Genomic DNA, 24,804 nt, shown 5'->3' with positions numbered 1-24,804 from the left:
AGTTTAATATGCAGTGTCTTGGGACAAGCTCCCACCAGAAGCCCCTCCCATCAGGGATCTGTCTCCTTTCTAAGACTGAATCACTGGGAGGACAGTGCCACAGTTTACATGGATAGCTGTTTTAATGAGCATTTGCGATGCGCGCAGAAACCTAGTAAGTCCATATTCATATTGCTTGTCACATTCGGGTTAGCTCAGCTTGGAGACCGTGACTCTTCCAAGACTTCTGCGGAGCTTAGTGTCTCTTTGTTCCTGGATCTAGCCTTGGGCCACACTCAGCCAGTTCCTTATTACTGGTAGATGAGTGGCTGAGGCTTGGCTTCTGGGACTGCTGGGCCAGACTCCAGGACAGCAGCATCTTGTTGTGGGAACTCGCCCCAGGGTGTCAGAAGGTGGATCTGGTTCTGAGCAGGCCCAGGGAGAGCCTCACTGGGTGCGGTCCTGCTTGCCCTTCTGGGGCAAGAGACCCAGGCTGAATCCCCCGCAGAGCAGCTCATTGCACAGAGCATAATTGATAGCATTGACTGTGGGCACCATTTTGGCGATAAGGGCGGGCACCTGGGGTGGCAGAAAAGGCCAGGAAAGACATTTCAGGGTTTTTCCTCTTCTTCCTCATCCCCACCAGGTGACTCCCTGCTCCACTCCCCCACCCCCACCCCAGGCTGCCCATCACGGAGTCCTGATTCTGAAGCCTCTGGGCCTCTCCTGAGTAGCTGGCAGATGTGTAGGGCTCATGAAGTCCCGCGGAAACCCAGTCCATCCACCCATGCTCCCATCCACGCCAATCTCAGCCCCTCATGACTGTAGCATCAACTCATTCATCCTGTCTGCCTGACCCATCGCTCCGCTCAGTGAGCAGAGAATGCTGAGGGGCCAATTCTCCACCCATTATCTCTTCTAAAAAGGAGTGTGGGGGGAGAAGGGAATGAGAGTGGGGGTGGGGCCAGAAGGTGAGTCAGAGAGATGCCAAAATGGAGAGCCTTCTAGCTTTGGACCCTGGATGTATCTACAAGTATCTGTACCATCTGCAGCTTGGGGGAGATGGAGTTCACATCCATGATGGCTGCATAAAAATACAGGAGGGCATAGGGACCCCAGCCCAACAGCAGTGTCCTGGTTGGCAGAGTGGTGTTCACCTGGAGAGAAACAGGCATCGGAGGCATCATTTCACCCCAGCTGTCTGCAGTCTTGAGAGGGAGACTAGGTCTGTACTTACCAGCTCTGAGCAGCAGGGGCAAGGCTTCAGGAAGATTTTGAACCAGCAGAAGACCGAAGGACTTTTATGGGTTTCTCTGCTTTGGAATACCATGTGACCCAAGGCCTGCTTTTTAAGTGTACTTGAGTTCAGTTGCTTTGTTCAAAAAGAGCCTATGAACACCTGGCTTGCTTGGAGGCAAGGGCTACTGGTGGGATTGGATACTGGGGATCTTTCCTCTTTAACAGTATTCAGGGCCCTGTGACTGTGTGTGTGCAAAAGGGTCTCTGGGCACAGAACAAGCTCATCATTAGTGGCAGCAGACACCTGGTGACAGCGACCTGTCAGAGCTCAATGGATTTCCAGGGCATCAGATTCAACTAGGGAGCAGGTCCCACCTGGAGCATGGTGGATGCTCAAGTTCTACCTAGGGCCACAAGGGGGCGGCAATGTTGAACTCTAATTTCAGGGTGGATTTGTTATGTGCTTGCTCCAGAAGTCTTACATAGTAAAATGTTGATGTAACATACCGATATCAATGCCACATTTTTTTGTGTGCAGTCCTGGGGCTTGAATTCAGGGTCTCATTCTCTTTTCTGGATTTTCCCCTCAAAGTACTCTATTGCTTGAGCCTCACCTGCACTTCTGGCTCTTTGCTGCTTCACTGAAGATAAGAGTCTCATGGAATATTGTTGTTTTTTTGTTTTTCTTTTGCCTGAGCTTGCTTCACACCTCAATATCCTCAGATATCAGTCTTCTGAGTAGCTAGGGTTACAGGTGTGAGCTACCAGTGGCCAGCCAGGGGATATAGTTTTCTTTTGAGTTGTCCCTTCTTCTGGAGAAAAAATAAAGGCAGAAGTAGGGGGAGGATCAACTCTAAGAGACTACTTGGGAGAAGCTGAGGCTGGAGAAGAATCTGTACCTCAGTGGGTGCCTGCTCAGATCTCTCCAAGGCCATCTGTGCCTCAGCTGTTGGGATATCGCTGATGGCTTAAGTGAACAGAGGTAACAGGAAAGAATGGTGCCAGCCTTAGTTCCTGGCTGACCGAACTTCAGAAAAATGTGGCTTTGTGTATGCAGACAAGACTTGGGGGGAGCAGAGTACAGGGTATGGCTAGGCCTGGGAGCTGGGAGCTGGGAGCTGGGATCCTGGCCCCAGTGCAGTCCGTGTATTTCTGTGACTTCACAGGCATGTGCATCTCCTGCTGAGCTCCATCTACACAGTCCATTCCCAATGCACAGAAATTTTAAAAATAACGAGGAAGCAGATTAAGGGTCTTCGTAATGAAACTGGATAACATACTGCTGTTTATAATTGGTGATAGCTATGAATAAAGAATGACATGAAGGGACTACTAGGCAACCACAATTTTTTTTTCTGTTGTGGGGCTTGAACTCTGGACCTGGGCACTGTCCTTCAGCTCTTCAGCCTAAGGCGAGCACTCTACCAATTGAGCCACAGCACCACTTCCAGTTTTCTGGTGGTTACTTGGAGATAAGAATCTCACGGACTCTGCCCTGGCTGGCTTTGAATCTTGATCCTCAGATCTCAGCCTCCTGAGTAGCTAGGATTACCGGCACCTGGCTGCCACACAAAAAAGTATTTTGGTGTGGGAACTATGGTTGAACTCAGAACCTAGCATTCTTGCTCAGTCCCGCCTCCCCCACTTCCCCTCCCCCCCCACAAGGCCTCCACTTCTGGCATTTTGCTAGTTAATTAGAAATAAGAACTCTCAGATTTGTCTGCTTCAGGTTAACTTCAAACCATGATCCTCAGAATCTCATCTTCCTGAGTAGCAAGGACTGAAGGTGTGAAGTATGAACACCTGGCAGGAGAGTGTGCTTTTTAATGCTCTATGAGTACTATGGTGGTGGAGTCCCAGAGAAGATTTGGATCCATGTCTGCTATTACCAGGTGTGTGACTTTTGGCAAATTGCTTAGCTAACCTCCCTTTGTCTCAACCCAATTTGTAAAATAGGGCAAGCAAAGCTTTGCTTTCTCAGACAGTGGTCACCAAGAGGAAATAACAATGTGCATGAAGTAATATTGAATACCTGTCTTAAAAATACCCCCCAAATATTCTGTCTGCTATGACTTATTTGCTAAATTGCCCAGGTAACAGAGTTAAAAGTGGCAAGGGAATATGAATACAGAAATGTGGAAATATTCCAGAAGACTTTGTTTTGAAGCATTGTTTTTCTTGGACAAATATGCTTGTAGGTATGATTTTTATGTTGTAACAGCCTGTGACTGTGATTAAATCAAACATCTGAAAGCAACTGACGTGTTATTTAAAGGGTCTGTAATTTTGTGCTAAGCCTCAAATCCTTGTGAAGTGTTGAGTGTGAGGGCATGGGGGGAATCTGGCAGGAAGCCCTGGCTCCTGGGGTTGAAGGGTATGCATCACTCCCAACCATCCCAGCCCTTCTTCCCGGAACTTGGTGAGGAGGGAGAGTGACCTTTCACCTTTCACATTCCATGCTCTATGGAAGCTGAAATTTCTCTTCATGATTGCAAATACAAAAACTCTGAGTACTGCCAGGCATTGGTGGCTCAGGTCTGTAATTCTACCCAGGAGGCTGAGATCTGAGGATTGTGGCTTGAAGCCAACCCAGGCAGGAAGGACTGTGAAATTCTTATCTCCAATTAACTACCAAAAAAACAAAAACAAAAAAACAAAAAAAAACAAAAGTAGAGCTGTGGCTCAAGCAGTAGAGTGCTAGCCTTGAATATAAAGCTAAAGAGGCAGGATGCCAGTGGGTTAGGCCTATAATCTTAGCTACTCAGAAGGCTAAGATCTGAGGGCTGAGATTCAAAGCTAGCCTGGGCAGGAAAGCCTGTGAGAATCTTAATTAACAGGCAAAATGCTGGAAGTGGAGCTGTGGCTCAAGTGGTAGACAGCTAAGAAACAGTGCCTGGGTCCCAGCATTCAAGCCTCAGGACTGGCACAAAGGAAAAAGAAAAGAAACCTTGATTGACACCCATCACAGCGTGCATGTTCCCTGGGAGGAAGCAAGAGATTTCTGCTGCTTTAGGAGCTGCTCTTTACCTGGAGACGGCCACTCCTTGCGAATTTCTGCTTCATGAGCTGGTAGGAGGTGAGTGTGATGAACAGGGGCACTAGGAAGTTGAAGAAGGCCATGGTGAAGAGGAAGCTGGTGAAGTTTCTACAGGTAGGAGGTTGAGGAACAAGGTCAGTGCTCACCTGCCCTCCCAGGCCTACCAGCCTCTGCACTCCACAGACAGGTGTGGAGACCAGCCTCCATTGGACAAGCACACAGAGTGTGGTCGCTCCTGGCCCCAGCCGATCTCTTCAAGAAGTTTTCTCAAGCCGGGCACCAGTGGCTCACACCTGTAATCCTAGCCACTCAGGAGGCTGAGATCTGAGGATCATGGCTCAAAGCCAGCCTGGGCAGGAAAGTCTGTGAGACTCTTATCTCCAATAAACCACCAGAAAACCAGAAGTGGCGCTGTGGCTCAAGTGGTAGAGCACTAGCCTTGAGCTGAAGAGCTGAGGGACAGCTCCTAGGCCCAGAGTTCAAGCCCCACAACTGACAAAAAAGTTTTCTTAGAACTTGCCTTTGGGAATTAGATTGCTGAGATAAGGAAGAAGCTCCTTCAAGTTCAAGTGGTTGGCCTTCAACTTAAAATTGTTATTCCAACATGGAGAATGGCAGAACTTAGTTCAGGAGATGTATTCACCAAATGATATCAGTGGAACCAAGAGGAAGAAACATTCATGGAGTGTTCTAGGGGCAAGGATTTGAAAAGAGCCTCTGGAGCCAGTGCCAGAGGCTCACACCTGTAATCCTGGCTACTCAGGAAGTTGAGATCTGAGAATCTCAGTTCAAAACCAGCCCAGGCAAGAAAGTCCATGAGATCTTTATTTCCACTTAAAAACCTAAAAGCTGGAAGTAGAGCTGTGGTTCAAAGTGATAGAGCCTTAGCCTTGAGCAAAAGAGCTCAGGGACAGCACCTAGATCCTGAGTTCAAGTCCCACCATTGATGTGTGTGTGTGTGTATGTGTGTGTGTGTGTGTGTGAGAGACAGAGAGACAGAGAGACAGAGAGAGAGACACAGACAGAGATACAGACACACACAGAGAGACAGAGACACACAGAGAGAGACAGAGACAGAGAGACAGAGAGAGACAGAGAGACAGAGACAGAGAGACACAGACAGAGACACAGACAGAGACACAGACAGAGACACACAGAGAGAGACAGAGACAGAGACAGAGACACAGAGAGAGAGACAGAGACAGAGACACAGAGAGAGAGAGAGAGAGAGAGTGTGTGTGTCTCTGGATGACAAGGAGACTATCTAGTGTGCCTCTGAAGAAATAATTGAAGGTACCCAAAATGAGCCTGGACTCTCAGGTGATAGCCATGGGGAAGAGGCAGGGCTGACCAAGAAAGAGCTAATGGATTTTTCAGACATCCTTGTCCCAGAAACTCAAGGTCAAGGGGCCTGCAAGCAACTCCTCCCCTCTCACCTGTCACCCCTGGAGTAGTCCAAGGTGCAGCAGGTCCCCAAAGGCTCATAGTTATAGTGACCCCAGCCTAGCAGGGGCAAAGCTGCCCAGAAGGCAGAGGACAGCCACACGAAGATCACCAGGGAAATGGCTGTGTCCCACCCCAGCAGGCTGCCTGCACAGACGAGAAAGGAGGAAGCAGAGTTTATGCAGGGAAGATACTTTGACCAAGTGAAAAACAACAACAACAACTTTGCTTGGACACAGGCCTCTATCATGCTCTCCCATCCTCTCTCCTTTCCTGGAACGAGTGTATCCTCTCCCCCGCCCCCCAATCACCTGTGGGAAGGCACTGAGAATTTATTCATGACCACCCCCACCTTGCCTCTTATCCTCCCCACACCCAAAGCTTGAGCTATGCCTTCATTGGGGGTGGGGTGGGGTGGGGACAAGACATACGGGTGCAGTGATGATGATAGCGTCCCCAGGCAATGGCTGCGCTGCCGCTGATGCTGGCCAATGCCGTGACGAAGCCCTGGAATCCGTGAGCCTGGCAGCCCTCCAAACCATACGGCCAGTGCCTGTTGGAGACATTGGGCCCAGATGATCTCTCCAGCCCTCCCCTGCCCCCCCCCCCCCCCCCGTTCCCACACCCGCCCAGCTGCAGTTTGGTAGGTTCCTGCATGCTGTTCCTGCTTCTACAAAGAGGGTATTGTCATCTACTTTTTCCAGGAAGGGAAGCAGGGCCTTTAGAGCTTAACTCATCTAGCTGGAGGGGTAGATCCTAGTGTAAGTCATGCATCAGGCTGGACGAAAGGTCTCTGCAAGGCCAGAGGTTTTTAACTGTTCAGCCTTCATTCTGCAGGGGGAGGAAGGATGTTCAGAGAGGAAAAGGCACTGAGCCCCCATCACACACATAGATAAAGGCAAAGTTAGAGGAAAGACCCCAAGCCTCTCATCCCTCAGACCCGTCGGCCAAATGTAAGTCCACTGCTTTAGACCCCACAGAGCCTTCACATCCGGATGAGATCAGCCTTCACTTACAGTGACCTACCCAGATGTGAAATGCTCAGTCAGCTTAAGAAAAGAATCTAGAAATACCTTCTCTAAGCTGTGTGGGAATACCTTAGCTTGCATGTAAGGAGACAAGAGACTCCAGTCCAAATCCTGTTTGCTCTCACAAATACTTATTTAGGGCTACTTAGGTAGCATTGTTTCAAGTTATTTGTAAGTCGTTAAATCAATACTTCCAGCCACCCATATGAACAAGATAATAATATTCAATTCCTAAAGTAGGTGAGGGACATCATCAGCCACTGATGGTTCATGCCTGTAACCCTAACAACTCAGGAGGCTGAGATTTGAGGAACTCAGCCTGGGCAGCAAAGTCCATAAGGCTCATCTAATTAACCTCCACAAAGCCAGAAGTGTAGCTGTGATTCAAGTGGTAGAGCATCAACCTTAGGGACAGTGTCCAGGCCTTGTGTTCAAGCCCTAGTATGGATGGGTATGCTCAGGTGCATTCACACACACGCACACACACACACACACACACACACACACACACACACACACACACACACACACACAGAAAAGCAAGAAAATAAAAGTAAAAGAAATAGCCAAGAGCCAGAAAGAGGAAGCTAGAAGGATTCAATGAGGCCACCCTGTTAGAGAGTTCATGCTCTTAATCTTTAGAGCTTGTTACATCTTTCAGGTTTGAGCAACCCCCATGTCTCGATATTGGCTATGGTTCTTCAGGGATCATCTGGAATTCAGATTTAGTCTAGTTCAGCCTGCCCAACCCTCTGCAATTGGTTCATTTTCTATAGGTAGAAACATTCTGGCCTGGCTTCCCAAGACCCCAAAGTCACGCCTCAGGCAGGGCCCCAGAGTCTGTGGACCAGGGAGCTGGCTAGTACCGTAAGAGGCTGGAGATGGCGGCGATCAGGGCATTCAGGCTGATCCCACTGTCTGCCACGGCCAAGCTCAGCACCAGCAGGTGGTTGGGAGTCCGCAGCTCCCGGGTCTTGCAGAAAGAGAAGATGGTCAGACCATTGAGGCTGAGACCAGAGAGAGCTGAAAGGAAGGGTAGGGACTGGCATCTGGGCTGCTGTGAGTCACTTAGGGTCCCAACCAGGGTCTGGGGTGGGTGGAGCTTCAGCAGTCTTCACCCACTTCACACCCAGCAACTCTCTAGGTGCAGTTCTTCAACTACTACTGAAGTGCTGAATGCTCTGCTCCATGGCTGGCCTCCTGCTGTGAGGAGCACAAGGTAATATGAGCACTAAGCAAGTATGGCAGCCCTGATAAGTGCATGTGACAAAGATCAGCTTATGCAGTCTGTGTGTGTGTGTGTGTGTGTGTGTGTGTGTGTGTGTGTGTGTGCGCGCGCGCGTGCCCGCACATGTGTATATGCTAGTACTGGGGGCTTGATCTCAAGGCCTCAATCTCTCCCTTGGCTTTTTTTTGCTCAAAATTTACACTCTATCACTTGAATCATAACTCAAGAGGATGACTTAAAGAGGGGAGGCAGGAGGAAGAAATTTGGCTGGTGAACTGGAGATAAGACTTCCACAGACTTTCCTGCCTGGGCTAGCTTCAAATTGCAACCATTTGACCTTAGCATCCTAAGTAGTTAGTTATTGCAGGCATAAGCACAGGTGTCCGGCTCATTCAGTCTTCTCTTTGACCGTCTCCTCTCCATGTACAGTTGGGAAACTAAAGCTTAAAGACTCTCACTAACATGCCCTACATACACAGTTGGTAAGTGGCAGAGCTACGGCTCTGTCTCAGGTGTTTTAGATTCCAAAATGCCTTCTCTGGAGGCTGTGGAGAGAGCCTGGGAGATGATTCAAGTTAGAGCTGGAAGCTGTCCAGGGCCCCAAATGGCAAGGTGAACTTGAATTTTAGCCTGATCCCTCACCGTAGGACAGTAATACCTCAAAGGACAGGAATGTTCTTTGAGCTTTCTGAATGACAGCTTCATCCATCAAGAGAGCTTTTTTTCTGCTGGTCCTGAGGCTTGAACTCAGTGCCTTGGCGCTGTCCCAGAGCTTTTATGCTCAAGGCTATCACTTAAACATCTGAGCCACAGCTCTACTTCTGGCTTTTAGGTAGTTATTTGTAGCGAAGGGCCTCACTGGCTTTTCTGCCAGGCTGGCTTTGAACCATGATTCTCAGATCTAGAGTTTTACACAAATGATCTCTCTTAACCCCCATAACTATCTACTTGCAATATCAAGACTATGGAGTTAGAAGAGCTGAAGTGTCTTGGTTTTCTACTCACCTAGAAAGCAAGTGACAGAGCTGTCTGCCTTCAGAGCCTTCTGAAGGCCTGATCTTTTATGGGATTCTTAGCACAATTTCCCAGGAGTAAATTATATTTTCTCCTGGTTAGAGTGACAAGAAAAGTTTGAGTGTGAGTTCTTGGCTGACTCCTGGATACATCCTCCAAGTCTCTGCCTCCCTTACGTGTGTCTGGATTTGTTCTCTTGAATCCTATCCAGTGTGGTACATCTCCCAAAGGAGAGCCTAAGATTCCTTGGGTCCAAATACCAGAAGAGGGTGTTAAGATGACATAACATCACAGCTGATTTGGGGTGCTTCTCTGGCCAATGCTATGGTCTGAGCTCTGAGAACCCACTGGACCCCTGTTCCACCCAACACTCTGCCTGGCTCACCTTCTACCAGCAGCATGGTGGCCACAGTCCGCACCTCAAGCTCCCCAAAGCCAGCTGGCAGGTCCCCGGATGCTGCCATCAGTGGTCTTCCTCTCTCTCAGTGGTCCTGCTCTGCTCTGGCTTTCCAAAATCAGACCCATCCTTTTTAAAGAACATTCCACATGCTGGCACATGCAGATTATCATGAAATAAGGGTTTTAATGCCTTCTTTTGCCTCCCCTCCTCTAAATCATCCTTTTGGCCCAAGCCAAAGGAACCCATTCACCAGTCAGACAGTGTGGCCTTTGTGAAGCTAAAATAGAGCCCTGTCTCATTCATTTAAGCCCCACTAGGCAGGATTAAAGTCTGAGGATCCAAATGGCATGTGGCTGAGAGCTGAATTGGAAAAGTATTATTGCATAACCAAGGAGGGGAGTAGAAGGAGGGATTGGAGTGGCAGCTGTTCAAGAGGACTGGGTAGAAGTGGTGTGTGTGTGTGTGTGTGTGTGTGTGTGTGTGTGTGTGTGCGCGTGCACACGCACATGCACACGCATGTGCTCACAGGATCACATAGATGTGCTGGAAGGAACTGGGGAAAGGATGAGGTTTGGGGTATTACCTACTATCATAGAAAGAGAACCTCAGCTGAAGCCCAGGATTCCTGTCTGGAACTGACCAGTGACTAGCTTCATGCTCTACAGTGGGACAACTCGGTCTTCTCAATTTCCTCTTTTGAAATTTAAGAGCATCTTTTATTTATGCTCTGTCCTATCTAACTAAGTTTTGGTTAGAACACATCATGGATGTATATTGCAAGCCTTCATTTCCTGTCTCACATCATGCTTTTTCACTCTACAAGCATTTAAAAAAATATCCAAAGACATTGGCTTGGAACCAAAGGTCTACTGTCTTTTTTTTTTTTAATTTTATTTTATTTTATTTGAAAACATACTGTACAGAGAGGTTACAATTACATGGGCAGGATAATGCATACATTTCTTACCAAGCATTGCAGCCTCCTCCTTTGTTTACCCTTCACCTCCCTTCCCAGCCTCCCCCCTCCCCCCCACCCAATCATACCCCCCTCCCCCCCCCCCACACCGACATTGTAAAGCTGGTTTTGACATGACATTTTGTACTTCTCATTGTTGCAACAGGTCCACCTGAATCCTTAAACGACTTGTTTGTCCCCATCTCCTCCACATGTTATACTGACATCAAAGTCTTTTTAAGTGTCCTCGTGACCCACTAAGAACTTTGCCTTCTACAAATGAAGTTTTTGTGCAATTTATATATCAGCTCCTGGTGAAACCACACCCAGTAAAATTGATCTGAGCAACTTAACTTGTTTTCAGATGAAGAAACTGAACCACGGAGAAATAATAATGATGTGACTGGTATCTACTTAGTTCAAGCTTTGTGCTAAGACATCTTCTGATGATTCCTGGAAAGGACTCCATAAATCAGGTGGCATTACTCTCTTTATTTTAGATGAGGAAACTGCAGCAAAAAGTAGCTAAGAAGGCTGGGAAGGTGGCTCACTGGTAGAGCGCTTGCCTTGCATGCTTGAGGCCCTGGGTTCGATTCCTCAGCACCACATAAGCAGAAAAAAAAGCTGGAAGTGGTGCTGTGGTTCAAGTGGTAGAGCGCTAGCCTTGAGCTGAAGAGCTGAGGGACAGCGCCCAGGTCCAGTGTTCAGGCCCCACGACCAGACCCCCTCCCCCGCCCCCAAAGTAGCTAAGAATCAACCTGAGGTGTTGCCATAATTTTTAGGTGGTGCTGGAACAAATGTCTCATTTCCCATTCTGCAGGTCTGGGTACTTTTCACGGACATTTTCTTTCTGGCTAATTAAGCAGCTCTTCTGAATGTCCCATTCCCAGGTTTCCCTCTTGTAAGCTCCCATTGATGTGTGAGCCTATCTACCCCTCGGAGCTGAGCTGAGTATATCCTTTAGTGCTTTCCCCCCTCTTTCCCAATTTCGAACCATTTATTCCGAAATACTGCAGGAAAGAACTCATGAAAGACGAGAGAGGAGAAGGCCAGCAATAAAGAGAAGTGTCAGAGCCGGGCTGTGGTGGCTGATGCCTCTAATCCTAGCTACTCAGGAGGCTGAGCACTGAGGATCATGGTTTGAAGCTAACCCTTTGGCAGGAAAGTTCATGAGGTTCTTCTCTCCAACTAACTACTAAGAAATCCAGAGGTGGAGCTATGGCTCAAATAGTAGAGCCTTAACCCTGAGCAGACAAGCTAAGGGATAGCACCCTGCATTCAAGCCCCATTACTGGCACTAAAAATAACAGAACAGTAGTGTCATCTAGGCAGATGAAAGAGGCAAAGAATCCCAGACAAAGAAGAAAAGATAGCCCTGATTATCAAAGGACAAAACTTGTCTTTTGGCTGGAGAAGGAAGGCTCCAGGTACAGTAATAACACCAAGGGAATCCTATTGGTTAGATTAGATGAGAGAAAGTGACCAGAAGCCATCGTCTTCTGGAATTCAATATTGTCAAAACAGACTTATGCCACAGGTAGGCACTACCTGTGCATATACTGGGTCTCTAGGTATCTTCTTCAATCAGACTTCTCTAACCTAGGCCTGTCCAGTCCCAGGTTATGAGAGACAAGGGAACCTTTTAGAAAAGACAAAGGATATGAGTAGAGATGTTGGACCAGAAAGCAAAAAGAGTCATATGTGAAGAGCAAAGGGACGAGTCATCTGAGTGTGACTTAGCACCACCCCTGGCTGAGTCCCCAAGGTTTGGCAGGATGACATTAGGGAGGAGACAACAGGTAAAGACTGCAAGTGTCTTCTCTACAAAGTGTATGAGGTACTGTTCTAAGACCCTCCTTGGAGTACAATATGTACCTTCCTACAGACACGCCCCTTCCCTTTAGCTTGGGGGATAATACCCAGCAGGGCCCAGATGAGACCTCACTGTTCAGAGACCCATGGGAACCATCTCTGAGGTCTCTGAAATATCAGCATCTTTCCAGCTTCTCCATGAGTAGATACATCCAATAGAACAGGTTATTTGCAACCGATGAGTGAGCTTCCATTCCCCCAGGTGGTCAAGGCCACGGAAACTTGGCTTGTTCGGTTTTCATCAGCACTCTAGGTAGAATAACTTTATTTCCTTTTTAGAAGGAATGTGCACAGCGGTCAGGATCTGTAAATGGAAGAGCTAAGATTTGAACCTAGGATCCTGGCTCTGCAGTGTGGGGTCCTTCTAATGCCTTTGACACTTTCAGGAAGGCCTTGCTTTCAATACTGCTTTTTCAGTGAAGAGAATGTCATCAGGGAGAAATTCCAAAGGCCCTCATTAGACATCTGAGTTTTGATTCCATTTTCCCTGATCCTCTGCAGCCCAATGAGATAGATCTATGCTACCCCCAGCCTGGTTGGCTTGGATTACTTTGCAGTTGGGCAGTTCAACCAGCCAATCCAGCAGTCAGTTTGCTTCTGGCCAGCTGTGCACCTGCTTTGTCTTGCTGCATCCCAGACTTACTGGACCTGGAGCTGTTGCTATGGAAAGGGGTCCTCCATCCCCCACCCTCAGGACTGAGTGATTCAGGAAGCAATAAGCGGCTGAGTGGTGTGGCTGGGGCTTCCCTCCCTAATCCCTAGCCTGTCCATGTTTATCCGATGGCCTTAGGCAGGGGTGGAGAGGGAGGGCAGCAAGCAAGTGGGCAGCTGCTGGGTTTGTGGGGCTGGCAGGACAGAGAAGACCAGGTCCAGGCCCCCTGCTCAGACCACAGAGGAGCCAGGAGTCATGTGGGTAGCAGCGGGCATGCTCTGGCTCCTGGTCTTTGGGGGGCCCTATCAAGCCTGGGGTTTCTGCCCCTCTCAATGCAGCTGCAGCCTTCACATCCTGGGCGATGGCAGTAAGGCCAGGTATGGCACTGGGGGCGAGGGTGGGGTGGGTTGCTAAGTCCTCAATGTTCTACGGGCTAGGGTGCGTTGGGAAGGCTTGGATGCTCAGCCCTGATCCTTACCTGAGACCATTTGATAAATAAGGACCTGCTGGACCCAGGGCTGTGGCCCGTGACCGGGTGAGGCCCTGTCCTCCCTGGCTCTTGGAACCCAGACTCCTATGGGAGTTGTCTGTGCTCTTTCGTCTTCCAGCAAGCAGGAGGGTTGCACTGACGAACAGCTAATCAAGGACCTTGACTTAGGAGAGTGGAAAGAGGTATTCCTGTTCCTGGAAGTCCTCCCCATGTCCTTCTCTAGGATCCTGGTAGGGAGGAACCGTCTTTAAGATCCAAGAAATTCTCTCCTTACATCTTTCTTTTCCTCTCTTTGCTTCCTTCCATTTGATCTTCCTTTCTATGGCTCCCAGTCCCTTGTGTCCTTGGCCTCTTCCAATCCTATTCCTGGTCCCTGGGATACTCAGCCATATCCAGGAATTTCCCCTTACCTCTTCACACCATGATGTTTCTGTATGCCTTCCCTCTGGAAGCCCACAGGAGCTTCAGCCTTGACCCCTATTTGTGGGTGCTCCCAACTGTAGGAGTGTCCAATCCATTCAAGCATCCTCTGTCCTTTCTCAGCTTCACTCTTTTTTTTTTCTCCTGTGCTGGTCCTGGGGTTTGAATTTGGGGCCTGGACACTGTCCCCAAGCTTCTTTTGCTCAAGGCTAATACTCTACCACTTGAGCCATAGTTCCACTTCCAGCTTTTTGGGGGGTAGTCTATTGGAGATAAGAATCTCATGGACTTTCCTGCTTGGCCTGGTTTTGAACTGCAATTCTTACATCTCAGCCTCCTGAGTAACTAGGGTTACAGGCTTGAGCCACTGTTGCCTGGGTCAGCTTCATTCTTGACTTCCTTATCTACATCCCCATCTTCTCCTTATTTCTTTCCATGGAACCTTTTTGGGGCCATTGTGGTTTGTGGACCTTTGCTTTTTTTGCTGTGGCTGATTTTCTTCCTCTTCCACAGTCCGTATACCATCTTTCCTCTAGTTTTTCTCAGCTTATCCATGAATGACCTCTCCATTTCTTTACTTGCACAGTATTTCAGCTTTTGGTTCAGCCTTGTCCTACCAACTTCCCAGTTTTTTGGAATTCCATCCTCTCTTTCTTTCCCTTGTCTTAGGTGGGTACAGAAAGCCACTGCTGATTTCTGATCAGGAGAACATTACCAGAGCTACTCTTCCAATGATTCTGTCAAGTTGATTCTGGGGGTGAAGGGAGGCAGAGATTGGAGAGAAACCCTTAAGAAAGACACCCTGTATGGTCTGAGGAATAGGAATAATCCCATATTTGGCTTAAGGGATGAATACTCTTAATATCAAATTCCCAGCATCTTCCCATCTGAGAGATCAGAGAAAAGCTCGTGCCAACAGAATTTCCTTTTGGATGGCAAGTGAAATTTGGAGAGAGGTTTCTAGAGGCCCCCAATATCAGAAGATAGCCTTTCCCTCCTCTAAAACTAGAGCTCTTAAATTGGTTATACCTTCCTGCTATGTACCAGCCTTCGGCATGGAGCGTCCTAGGAGAATGAGGCTCTGAGGTGTGGCAAAGGAATTGAGATCCCCTTTGGCCACAGGCATAGATTGTGTGTTTAGAACAAGGCTCCTTCTGAATCTCAACTACCTCCCTGACACCCAGATATAACCAGGCTTCTCAGAGACTCGATCGTGGTATTCATCCTGTACCATACACCTGTATCATGAACAGATTGTATGTCCTTGTGAGTGTGAAAGTGGTTGGGATGGTCCAGTCTAGACTCCTGGATTAATGTGTCCTCATGCTCCTTGTGCTCAGGTTGTGCTATTGGCTTAAGTGACCCTGCTCTACTTATTTGGTTCTTGACTAGTGCTCTTGACTCTTCCCCCACCCCCCCCGCCCCCGTATTTTCCCATTGATTCCCTTCTTTCCACTCAAATCCTTTCCTTCTAACTAACAACCTGTGTTTTGCCTTGAAAACACCATTTGTCTTCAATGGTTTATTTTTGTTGGTCGGGAGTCTTGAACTCTGGTAGATTACTAAGGTAGATTACAAACTGTAGGAACCAAGGGCTGTGACTTCAGTCTCTTCTGAGTGTCCAAACACTTGATAGGCATTCTACCTCAATGGGAGCACCATTGCTGTGGCACCATTTATAAGGAAAAACAAGCCTAGCCCAGTTGCCTTGAGTAGCCTATGTATGGCATCAGGAAAGGTGGACTTGAGCAATGCATGATGACATTACAGAAGATGACACCTTTAGCAGAGCAAAGTATGGTCATGCTACCTCAATCCAGTGTGAGTAGAGAAAACTTTGGTAGATGGGTTCTGTACATGGGCTCGGCCCCAATGCCTAGCCTCCACATTTTCCATCTCTTGGAACTATTACCCTCCTTCAACCTCTTTTTCCATCTAACCTCGTGAGAGTGTACCATTCTTATTGATAGTATAAAACACAGCCCTAAATTGTAGCAGCCTTGGGGATAGAATTGCTTCCTGTGGTCTCTCAAACCTCAGCTTTAGACACACAAATAAGAGAACAAAGATTAGCATACCTATTACTGTTTGGGCAGAAAGAACAATGGAAGGCAATAGTAAGACTCCCTGATCCATGATGAAGGTTTTGACAGTGACCAGTACCTCTAGACTCTTACAATGTGATGGGCATTAGGCTGAATTTGTATGTTATCCCTTCTTAAAGAAATGTATTTACTGTGGTTTTTTTTTGTCAGTACTGGGGCTTGAACTCAGGGCTTGGGCGCTGTCCCTGAGCTTCTTTTGCTCAAGACTAATGCTCTACCACTTGAGCCACAGCTCTACATCCAGCTTTTTCTGGGTAGTTTTATTGGAGTAGTTTTAGAAGAGTCACACAAACTTTCCTGTCCAGGAACTACAACCCTCAGATCTCAGCCTCCTGAGTAGCTAGGATTACAGGCATGAGCCACCAGTGCCTTATAGACTCTGCTCTGAGATTAATAGTCCTCCAAAAGGAAAGCACAAGCATGGGGCTGCTTGTTCCCAGGTCTCTCTAGAGCCCATCCTGCGATGGAGATCGAGCCCTGTGTTAACTGGCAGATCTGGGAGTCAAGTTCGTATAGGAAGTGGCTCAAATATCTCTCATTTTCTCTGCCCAGGACAGTGATTTGCAGTGACCCTGATATGACCCTGCCACCAGCATCTATCCCTCCGGACACCTGCAGGCTTCGGCTAGAGCGGACGGCCATCCGCAGGGTGCCAGGGGATGCCTTCAGGTCTTTGGCCCACCTGGAGCAGCTGTGGCTGCCCTTCAATGCCCTCAGTGAGCTCAGTGTGCTCATGCTGCGGGGTCTGCATCACCTACGGGAGCTGCGGCTGCCTGGGAACCGCCTGGTCACCTTCCCCTGGGCTGTGCTCAGGGACGCCCCCCCAGATGCGGCTGCTGGACCTGCAGGCCAATCGCCTCTCTGTGGTGCCCCCTGAGGCTGCGCGCTTCCTAGGAAATCTCACCTTCTTGGACCTCTCCAGTAACCAGCTGATGAGGCTGCCGCAGGAGCTGCTGCTCACCTGGGCTCACTTGAAGACAGGGTCCTTCCTTCCAGGCCACCACACCAGGCTGGTCCTAGGTAAGCGATGGCGTCCTCCATCTCAATTTCCCTTAGGAGCCTTGAGGTCATGAATAAGTTCCTAAGCTTCTCTAAGTTTTTTTCTTCCTCCTCCTCTTCTTCCCCTTCTTCCCCTTCTTCCCCTTCTTCCCCCTCCTCCTCCTCCTCCTCCTCCTCCTCCTCCTCCTCCTCCTCCTCCTCCTCCTCCTCCTCCTCCTCCTCTTCTTCCTTCTCCTCCTCCCCTCCCCCTCCTCCTCCCTCTCTTTCCTTTTCCCTCTCCTCCCTCCCTCCCTCCTTCCTTCCTTCCTTCCTTCCTTCCTTCCTTCCTTCCTTCCTTCCTTCCTTCCTCCCTCCCTTCCTTTCCTCCTCCTCCTCTTCTTTTTCTTCTTCTTCCTTCTCCTCCTCCTCCCCTCCCCCTCCTCCTCCCCTCCCCCTCCTTCTCCCCTCCCCCTCTTCCTCCCCTCCCCCTCCTCCTCCCTCTCTCTTTCCTCCTCCCTTCCTCCTCCTCCTTCCTCCTCCTCCTTCCTCCTCCTCCCCCTCCTCCTTCCTTCCTCCTCCTCCCCCTCCTCCTTCCCTCCTCCTCCTCCTCCTCCTCCTCCTCCTCCTCCTCCTCCTCCTCCTCCTCCTCCTCCTCCTCCTCCTCCTTTTGGCTAGTCATGGGACTTGAACTCAGGGCCTGGGTGCTGTCCCTGAGCTTCTTTGTGCTCAACACTAGCACTCTACCACTTGACACACAGCACCACTTTCAGATTTTTCTGAGTAGTTTTTTTTGGAAAGAAGAGTCTTGCAGACTACAAACTATGATCCTCAGATCTCAGCCTTCTGAGTAGCTAGGATTACAGGCCTAAATCTGATTCTTTAGCTGGAAAATAAAAGTCATACCTTCCTAGCATGTTTGGGTAAAGCCACAATGTAACCTTCTCGGGAGTTCAAGGTTCAAGCCCTACTGTAGCAATTCATGTCCCAGTGTTGTGAATTAAAAAAAAACAACAACTGAAGCAAACACACACACACACACACACCCTCAAACAAGACAAAATGAAAACAAAAGTACAACAGGTCTTCCAGGTTATAAGAGCAATAGGAAGCTCCTTTGAGACTTTTCCCACCTTAGGGTTCAATAGGTTTGTGCATCACATCACCAGATTTCTTTCTCTCTCTCTCTCTCTCTCTCTCTCTCTCTCTCTCTCTCTCTCTCTCTCTCTCTCTCTCTCTCTCTCTCTCTCTCTCCCTTTCTTTCTTCCTTTTTTGTTGGTTGTAGGGTTTGAACTCTGGGCCTGGACGCTGTGCCTCAGTTTTTCAGCTCAAGGTGAGCCCTCTACCACTTGAACCACAGTACCACTTCTGGTTTTCTGAGTGGCTTATTGGAGATAAGGGTCTCATGGACTTTCCTTGCCCAGGCTGGCTTTGAACTGCAATCCTCAGATCTCAGCCTCCTGAGTAGCTAGGATTACAGGCATGAGTCACTGGTGCCTGGCTACCAGATTTCTTTATCTTTTCTCTTCCTCTTTGTAACAAGCAGAGACTTAACAGGTGAACTAATTCCCATTTTCTTCCCAAGGCACCCACCTTGACCTCAGAATGACAGATGAGGCATAACTGGAAAATCTATTTGAATTATGTATCAGTTACACAAATATAAACATTTAAAACATAACCAAGAAAACGAATGACCCATTTGTCATTAACCTTCTTACTCTCATTCTTTCATTCCAAAAACATCCCTATTTTTTGCAATACATTCATGTATGTGTACAAATTCTTACATACATGTGTGCATGAAGTTATGCATATGTGTTACTCATTTTTATGTATCTATCTACCTATTACATAGCATTATCTTTCTCTTTTAACAATGTATCTCAGAGGTCTTTCTAAATTATGGCAAATGGAACAAATTGCCTTTTTTAAACTACTGCACATTATTCCATAGTATACTTTACCACATAGTATAGTAGCCATCCCTCCTCAAAGCACCTTTAGAATGTCTTCCTTATTTTGCTAACACCTGGGATGTCACAGGGAACATTCTTGGAAATGTATTTTTGCGTGCAAATGCATGTGTTGCTGAAGGATAAGAGCTGGAAAGTACAATGGTTAGGTCATGGAGTGTGCATAGTGTGCATTTTACACTCAGCCTCATAGTTCAAACATGGCTGGTACAATTCGTACTCTCCACCCTGCTGTGTAAGACCATTCAGTCATTAGCTCTTTTTTCTTTTTGACAGCATTAATTCTGAACCCTGGGCCTTGTGCTAGCTAGCTAGGTGCTCTACTGCTGAGCCTTGCCTCCAGCCAACAAATTACATTCTATCTATCTCTTTCACACACTTTTTTCCTCTCTCTTCCCTTTTCCTTTTGTGGTGCTATACCACTTGAGCCACTTTAACAGTCAAGATCATTCATTCCTTGTAATCACTCAGTGATTTGTGTGTGTGTGTGTGTGTGTGTGTGTGTGTGTGTGTGTGCCATCCAATTCTGGGTACTAGATATACATTAATGAACAAAACAGAAATCTAGGCTGGTTACTGGTAGCTCACACCTCTAATCTCAGCTATTCAAGAGGCTGTGATCTGAGGATTGAGCTTCAAAGCCAGCCCAGAAAGACAAATCCATGAGAGTCTTTAATGAACTAGTAACAATCTAGAAGTAGATGTATGGCCCAGGGGTAGAGCATCAGCCTTGAGTGAAAAAGCTGACAGTGTGAGGCCCAGAGTTCAAGCCTTAGTAACAGTATATACACACCACCACTACCACCACCACCATCAGAAATCAGAAATCTATTCCCTTATTCAACTAACAAACTGGTCAAAATGCTTTACTATTGTCAATCTGAAGGGTGAAAGCTTTACTTTTGTCTTACTTTACTTTTTGCATTGATTCTTTTGTAACAGCCTTTTGCCAAGTAGTTTACCACCAGAGCTGAGTTAGAGATGACTCTTGGGTTGTAGATATATTATGGGTGCATTTAACACCAGGTATTAGCTTTTGGCAGGATGGAGCAAGGAGGCAGAAGAAACTGGTACCCCAGTTGCCCTCAAAAGGACCTGAGAGTCAGTGACATGCAATCAGATCCAAACATTCCTTCTCTTTGACATCCCCTTCTCCAAATATATGTGTGTAAATGTATAACAAATCATGGGTTATTATACTCTATCAAACTTAATAGCAACCCTTGGGGGATACAAAAAGAAAATCACAGCTGGATGCTGGTGATTCATACTATAATCCTAGTTACTCAAGAGGCCAGGGACTATAAAGATCAGGGTTCAAAGTCAGCCCAGGCAGGAAAGTCTCTGAAACTGTTATCTCCAATTAACCACCAAAAAGCCAAAGTGGCTTTGTGTTTCAAGTGGTAGAGCATCAGCTTTGAGTGAGAAAGCTCAAGGACAGTGCTCTGAGTTAAAGCCCTCAATGCTGGCACACCTTCCCCACAAAACAGAATATTATAATAAATGCTTTCATCTTGTATTTTAGAAATGCAAACTCATCCCCTCCATCATTCTTTCTTATCCTGCCCTCCTTCACCCTTTCTCAAAACAATTTCAACAAGATTCATTGCTGCCTGCCTGCTTGCTTTTCTTTCTTCTTTTCTTTTCTTTTCTCTTTGTTTCTTTTTTATCAGTCATGGGACTTGAACTCAGGGCCTGAGTGCTGTCTCTGAGCTTTTTCACTAAAGGCTAGCTCTCTACCACTTTGAGCCACCGCACCACTTCCAGTTTTCTGGTAGTTAATTGGAAATAGGAATCTTACGGACTTCCCTGCCTGGTTTGGCTTTGAACCATGATCCTCAGATCGCAGCCTCTTCTGTAGTTAGGATAGCAGATGTGAGCCACCAGTGCCTTGCTCATTCCTTTAAAAATATTCAACACTAAGAGGTCTGGGGATATATCATGCAATTTGATTTTCCATTCTTCATACTCCACCCTTTTCCCCATTTGAGCGTATGTCAAAGGGGAACTGTTACTCAGAACCATTCTTATTGCCATTTATCCTGGGATGCCTGGGCTTAAGGGTCAGGAGCCAGAGAAGCAAAATGGATTCTGGCATATTCCAATTATTACAGTCTGCCCCCTGCCCCACCAGGGGCTTGAAAAACTTAGCTTCAGTATGACATCAGTAATTGCATTTTGTCAGTATGCTGTGTGACTTGCCCAGTACTTTTATTTATGCTGACAGAACCTAGAAGGGAAGTAATGGTGCTATTCAAAATAAAGAAGCAACTTTAAGATCATATAACTAACAAGATAGGGAGCTGGGCCTGTAGGCCAGTTCTATTTTGTCTGAGCTGCTTCATTTTACCTAAGGGGAAAGGCAGACCTGAGGATCTGGATATCATGGCCTCACTTCTTGCTTTCTCTCATACACTCCTGCAGGTCTACAGGACAACCCCTGGGTATGTGACTGCCGACTGTATGAACTGGTCCATCTTCTGGATGGCTGGGTCCCAAACTTGGTCTTCATTGAAGCCAGATTGAAGTGTGGCAGCCCACGTAGCCTGGCTGGAGTGGCCTTCAGCCAACTGGAGCTCAGGAAATGTCAGGGTCCAGAGCTGCATCCAGGGGTGACCAGCATCATATCCCCTGTGGGTAGCACAGTATTGCTCCGCTGTGGAGCCACTGGGGTCCCTGGGCCTGAGATGAGCTGGCGAAGAGCCAACGGGCACCCAGTCAATGGCACAGGTATGTGAACTACAGCAGGAACATTTTTAGGGTGTATGTGCCAGTACTGGGGCTTATACTCAGGCCCTTTCACTTTTGCTTGGCTTTTTCACTCAAGGGTGGTACTCTACCACTTGAGCCATACTTCCATGTGAAGCTTTTTTACTGGTTAATTGGAGATAAGACTCTCGCAGGCTTTGAACTGTGATTCATAGATCTCAGCTTCCTGATATCTAACAGATGTGAGCTAACAGATGTGAGCCACCAGTGTCCCATCCATTCAGGGACTTCCAGACTGGATTGTAGTGTTCGAGGGACTCAGGATAGACTTTCATTTGTCTGAATGGAGTTGATAGCAGCCAACTCAGTATCAAAAACTTAAAAATTGTTAAGGCCCCTTGTCCCCATGTTCCAAACCTGTCCTGTATTCAAGACTCAGGACCATCTTGTGAAGAATTTTAAAAAGTGATATTTTGTCAAAATACACTCTTGTAGTGTTATTTTGTTTTTGCCAGTCCTGGGACTTGAACTCTGGGCACTGTCCCTGAGCTACTTTTGCTCAAGGCTAGCACTCTACCACTATGAGCCACAGTGCCACTTTTGCCTTTTTCTGTTTATGTGGTACTGAGGAATTGAACTCAGGGCTTCATGCATTCTAGGCAAGTACTCTACTACTAAGCCACATTCCCAGCCCTCTTTTAATGTATTTCATACTGATAGCAAGTTTCCCAATTGTGAATATTAAGCAAGGGTTAATGGAGGTTATCATCTCTTGAGCCTTTCATATGTGTTGGTCATTATGTGAAGTGAATTCTGCCCAGAATGTCATTGAACTTTAAAGAATAACCTGATTATCCTTATTTTGCAAGCGAGTAAATGGGAAGTAAATGCTTGGCCTACATCATACAGCTTGTGAGAAAAAAAACTAGGATTCCAACTGTGTGTCCTATTTCTGTTAGGCTGTGTGGGCAGTAATGATTCATCTCTGCCATGGTGACAGAGAAGGTGGGAGTCACAGCCATCCACAGGCAGAAAAATGAGGTGGAGGAGGAATGATTTAGCACTGAATCAGTAAACCTCACATGCCTCCTGGCCTTCTCACTCAACTAGTTCGGCAAGGGGTTTATAAATAAATTCACAAACAAAATGGTACCCAAAGCTCCATTGTGTAAATCAAGAAGGTAAAGGTGCTCTGGCTGACTTGGTAGTAGGTGTGAGTAGGGATGGGAAGGGAACTTCCAACTAGACCTTTGCCTTCTGCTCACTACCTGGCCAGCCTCCCTTCCAATGCACCTGCCTCTACAAGACTCCAGCACCCTAAAAAAAACACACTTTGAGCCAGTTGCCTGTAATCCCAGCTACTCAGGAGGCTGAGATTAGAGGTTCACGGTTCAAATCCAGCCCTGCTAGTAAAGTCCCCATGAGACTCTTATTTCCAATTAACCACTCAAAAACCAGAAGTAGAGCTGTGGCTCAAAATGGTAGAGTGCTAGCCTTGAGCAAAAGAGCCTCAGGGAAAGTGCCCAAGCCCTGAGTTCAAGCCTCACAGGTGCCAAAAACAAAACAAAACAAACAAAGCAAAGCACTCTGAACAGCTCAGAATTTCAATGACAGTTTATTCTTAGGCTCAGCCTCAGCCTGGAGTTCCAAGGACTCTCCTCACACTTGAAGCCCGGGTAATCGTGAGACCCTTGGCTAGTCTAAGCCAACGGCATTCAGCTATGAATGCAAGGGTCTGGCCTTGAATGACCCAATGAACTGATCCTTGAACGATGTGAAAGCTGAATTTCTGCCAGTGTTTTCTTGGGATGATAAAGTATTCATGATCGAGTGTGCAAACCAGGAGCTGTGAATTTAGCGCTGGCAGAGGATGGGGGGGGGTGGTGGTGGTGGTGGTGGAGCTGAACGCATTCCTCCTCCCACGTCTGCCTCCTCTCTCCCTAGTGCACCAAGAAGTCTCCAGCGATGGCTCCAGCTGGTCTCTGCTGGACCTACCTGCAGTGTCTCGCCTGGACTCTGGAGACTACATCTGCCAGGCCCAGAACTTCCTGGGAACCTCTGAGACGCTCATCTCCCTGCTGGTCACGGAACCCCAGACTTCCACGGAGCACAGTGGGGGGATCCCGGGGGCCTTGCTGGCAAGGGTAGGGGAAGGGGTGGAGGCCGCGGCTTACAACAACAAACTGGTGGCCAGACACATCCCCCGCGTTCCCGAGCCTCCTGGCCGGGGCCCTGGGCCCTCGGTGGCCAGCCCGAAGGAGGAACTGACCCTGCAGCATCTGCAGATGGGCGCCGCCTCCGCCCAGGAGGAGCCCCAGGAGGCCCAGATGGTGAGGTCTCTCAAGGTGGTGGGGGACACGTACCACAGCGCGTCCTTGGTGTGGAAGAACCCCCCTTCTGGAAACGCCACGGCCGTCAGCGTGCTCTACGCGGTGTTCGGGCAGCGGGACATGCGCAGGGTGACGGTGCAGCCCGGGAAGACCAGCGTGACCATCGAGGGCCTGGCGCCCAAGACCAAGTACGTGGCGTGCGTGTGCGCGCGGGGCGTGGTGCCACGCAGAGAGCAGTGCGTCATCTTCTCCACGGACGAGGTGGTGGACGCCGAGGGCACCCAGCGCCTCATCAACATGGTGGTGATCAGCGTGGCCGCCATCATCGCGCTGCCCCCCACGCTGCTGGTCTGCTGCGGGGCACTCCGCAGGCGCTGCCGCAAGTGCCGCGCCGCCGCCGGAGGCTCGGCCGACGCTGCCGGGGGAGCCTACGTCCACCTGGAGAGGCTGCGCCACAGCCAGGACGGCTCCGACTTGCTCTCCAGGAGCAGCCTCAGTGAGGCGGACAGGCTCCTCTCGGCCAGGTCCAGCCTGGACTCTCAGGCCTTGGGGGTCAGGGCGGGCAGGCGCATCCATGAGTACTTCTGCTAAGGCTTGCTCCGCGCTTCCCTGTCAAGGTCAGGCAGGTCACTCTGACGCCCGCACATGGGCTCGGCCATTGCGACCTAGCGACTGGATGGACAGCAAACGCTGTCTTAAGCAATCGTGTGCCAGGAAGGGTCTGTCCTGAGTCCTTCGTACTGCATTCACTCATTCAACTCTGAAAGCCATCCTTGGTTTATCAGGCACCGGTTCTTCTCTCCATTTTTTTTTTCCTAAAGGGAAAACATAAAGGGGTTAAGTAATTGGCCTCTATCCATCAGTGTTTTGCTGCCTAACAAATAAAAGCAAAAGCTGCCAGGCTCCTACTGTAGCCCACACCTATAAAACTACAAAGGAAGATGACGGAGAT

At 48.3% G+C, this 24,804-nt stretch overlaps 2 protein-coding genes across 4 annotated transcripts; one reads left to right on the top strand and one right to left on the bottom strand.

Moving 5' to 3' along the window:
* Positions 1-426: 426 nt before the first annotated feature.
* Positions 427-9,432, bottom strand: Rgr (retinal G protein coupled receptor). Of its 3 annotated transcripts, none has more exons than XM_070020376.1 (7): positions 9,354-9,432; positions 7,593-7,749; positions 6,130-6,278; positions 5,692-5,845; positions 4,246-4,363; positions 1,023-1,136; positions 427-558 (listed from the first exon to the last, which is right to left on the bottom strand). In XM_070020376.1, exons 1-7 carry the CDS (start codon positions 9,430-9,432, stop codon positions 427-429), a joined length of 903 nt encoding a protein of 300 aa, XP_069876477.1. The 3 variants fall into 3 exon arrangements, with proteins under 3 accessions (XP_069876477.1, XP_069876478.1, XP_069876479.1); XM_070020377.1 differs by having other exon boundaries at positions 6,130-6,251; XM_070020378.1 differs by lacking the exon at positions 1,023-1,136 and having other exon boundaries at positions 6,130-6,251.
* A 3,670-nt stretch (positions 9,433-13,102) lies between these two features.
* Lrit1 (leucine rich repeat, Ig-like and transmembrane domains 1) lies at positions 13,103-24,443 on the top strand. Its single transcript, XM_070020375.1, is given in 5 exon segments — positions 13,103-13,224; positions 16,415-16,682; positions 16,684-16,882; positions 21,238-21,543; positions 23,467-24,443. Coding segments are annotated over 5 exon segments (1,872 nt in total).
* Positions 24,444-24,804: the final 361 nt, after the last annotated feature.

The sequence above is a fragment of the Dipodomys merriami genome, unplaced genomic scaffold (genome assembly GCF_024711535.1).
Source record: "Dipodomys merriami isolate MVZ:Mamm:240054 unplaced genomic scaffold, mDipMer1.0.p SCAF_14, whole genome shotgun sequence".
NCBI classification, from domain to species: domain Eukaryota; kingdom Metazoa; phylum Chordata; class Mammalia; order Rodentia; family Heteromyidae; genus Dipodomys; species Dipodomys merriami.
The sequence above is the reverse complement of the archived record's forward strand: the minus strand, read 5'-3'. Positions and strand labels throughout refer to the sequence as shown.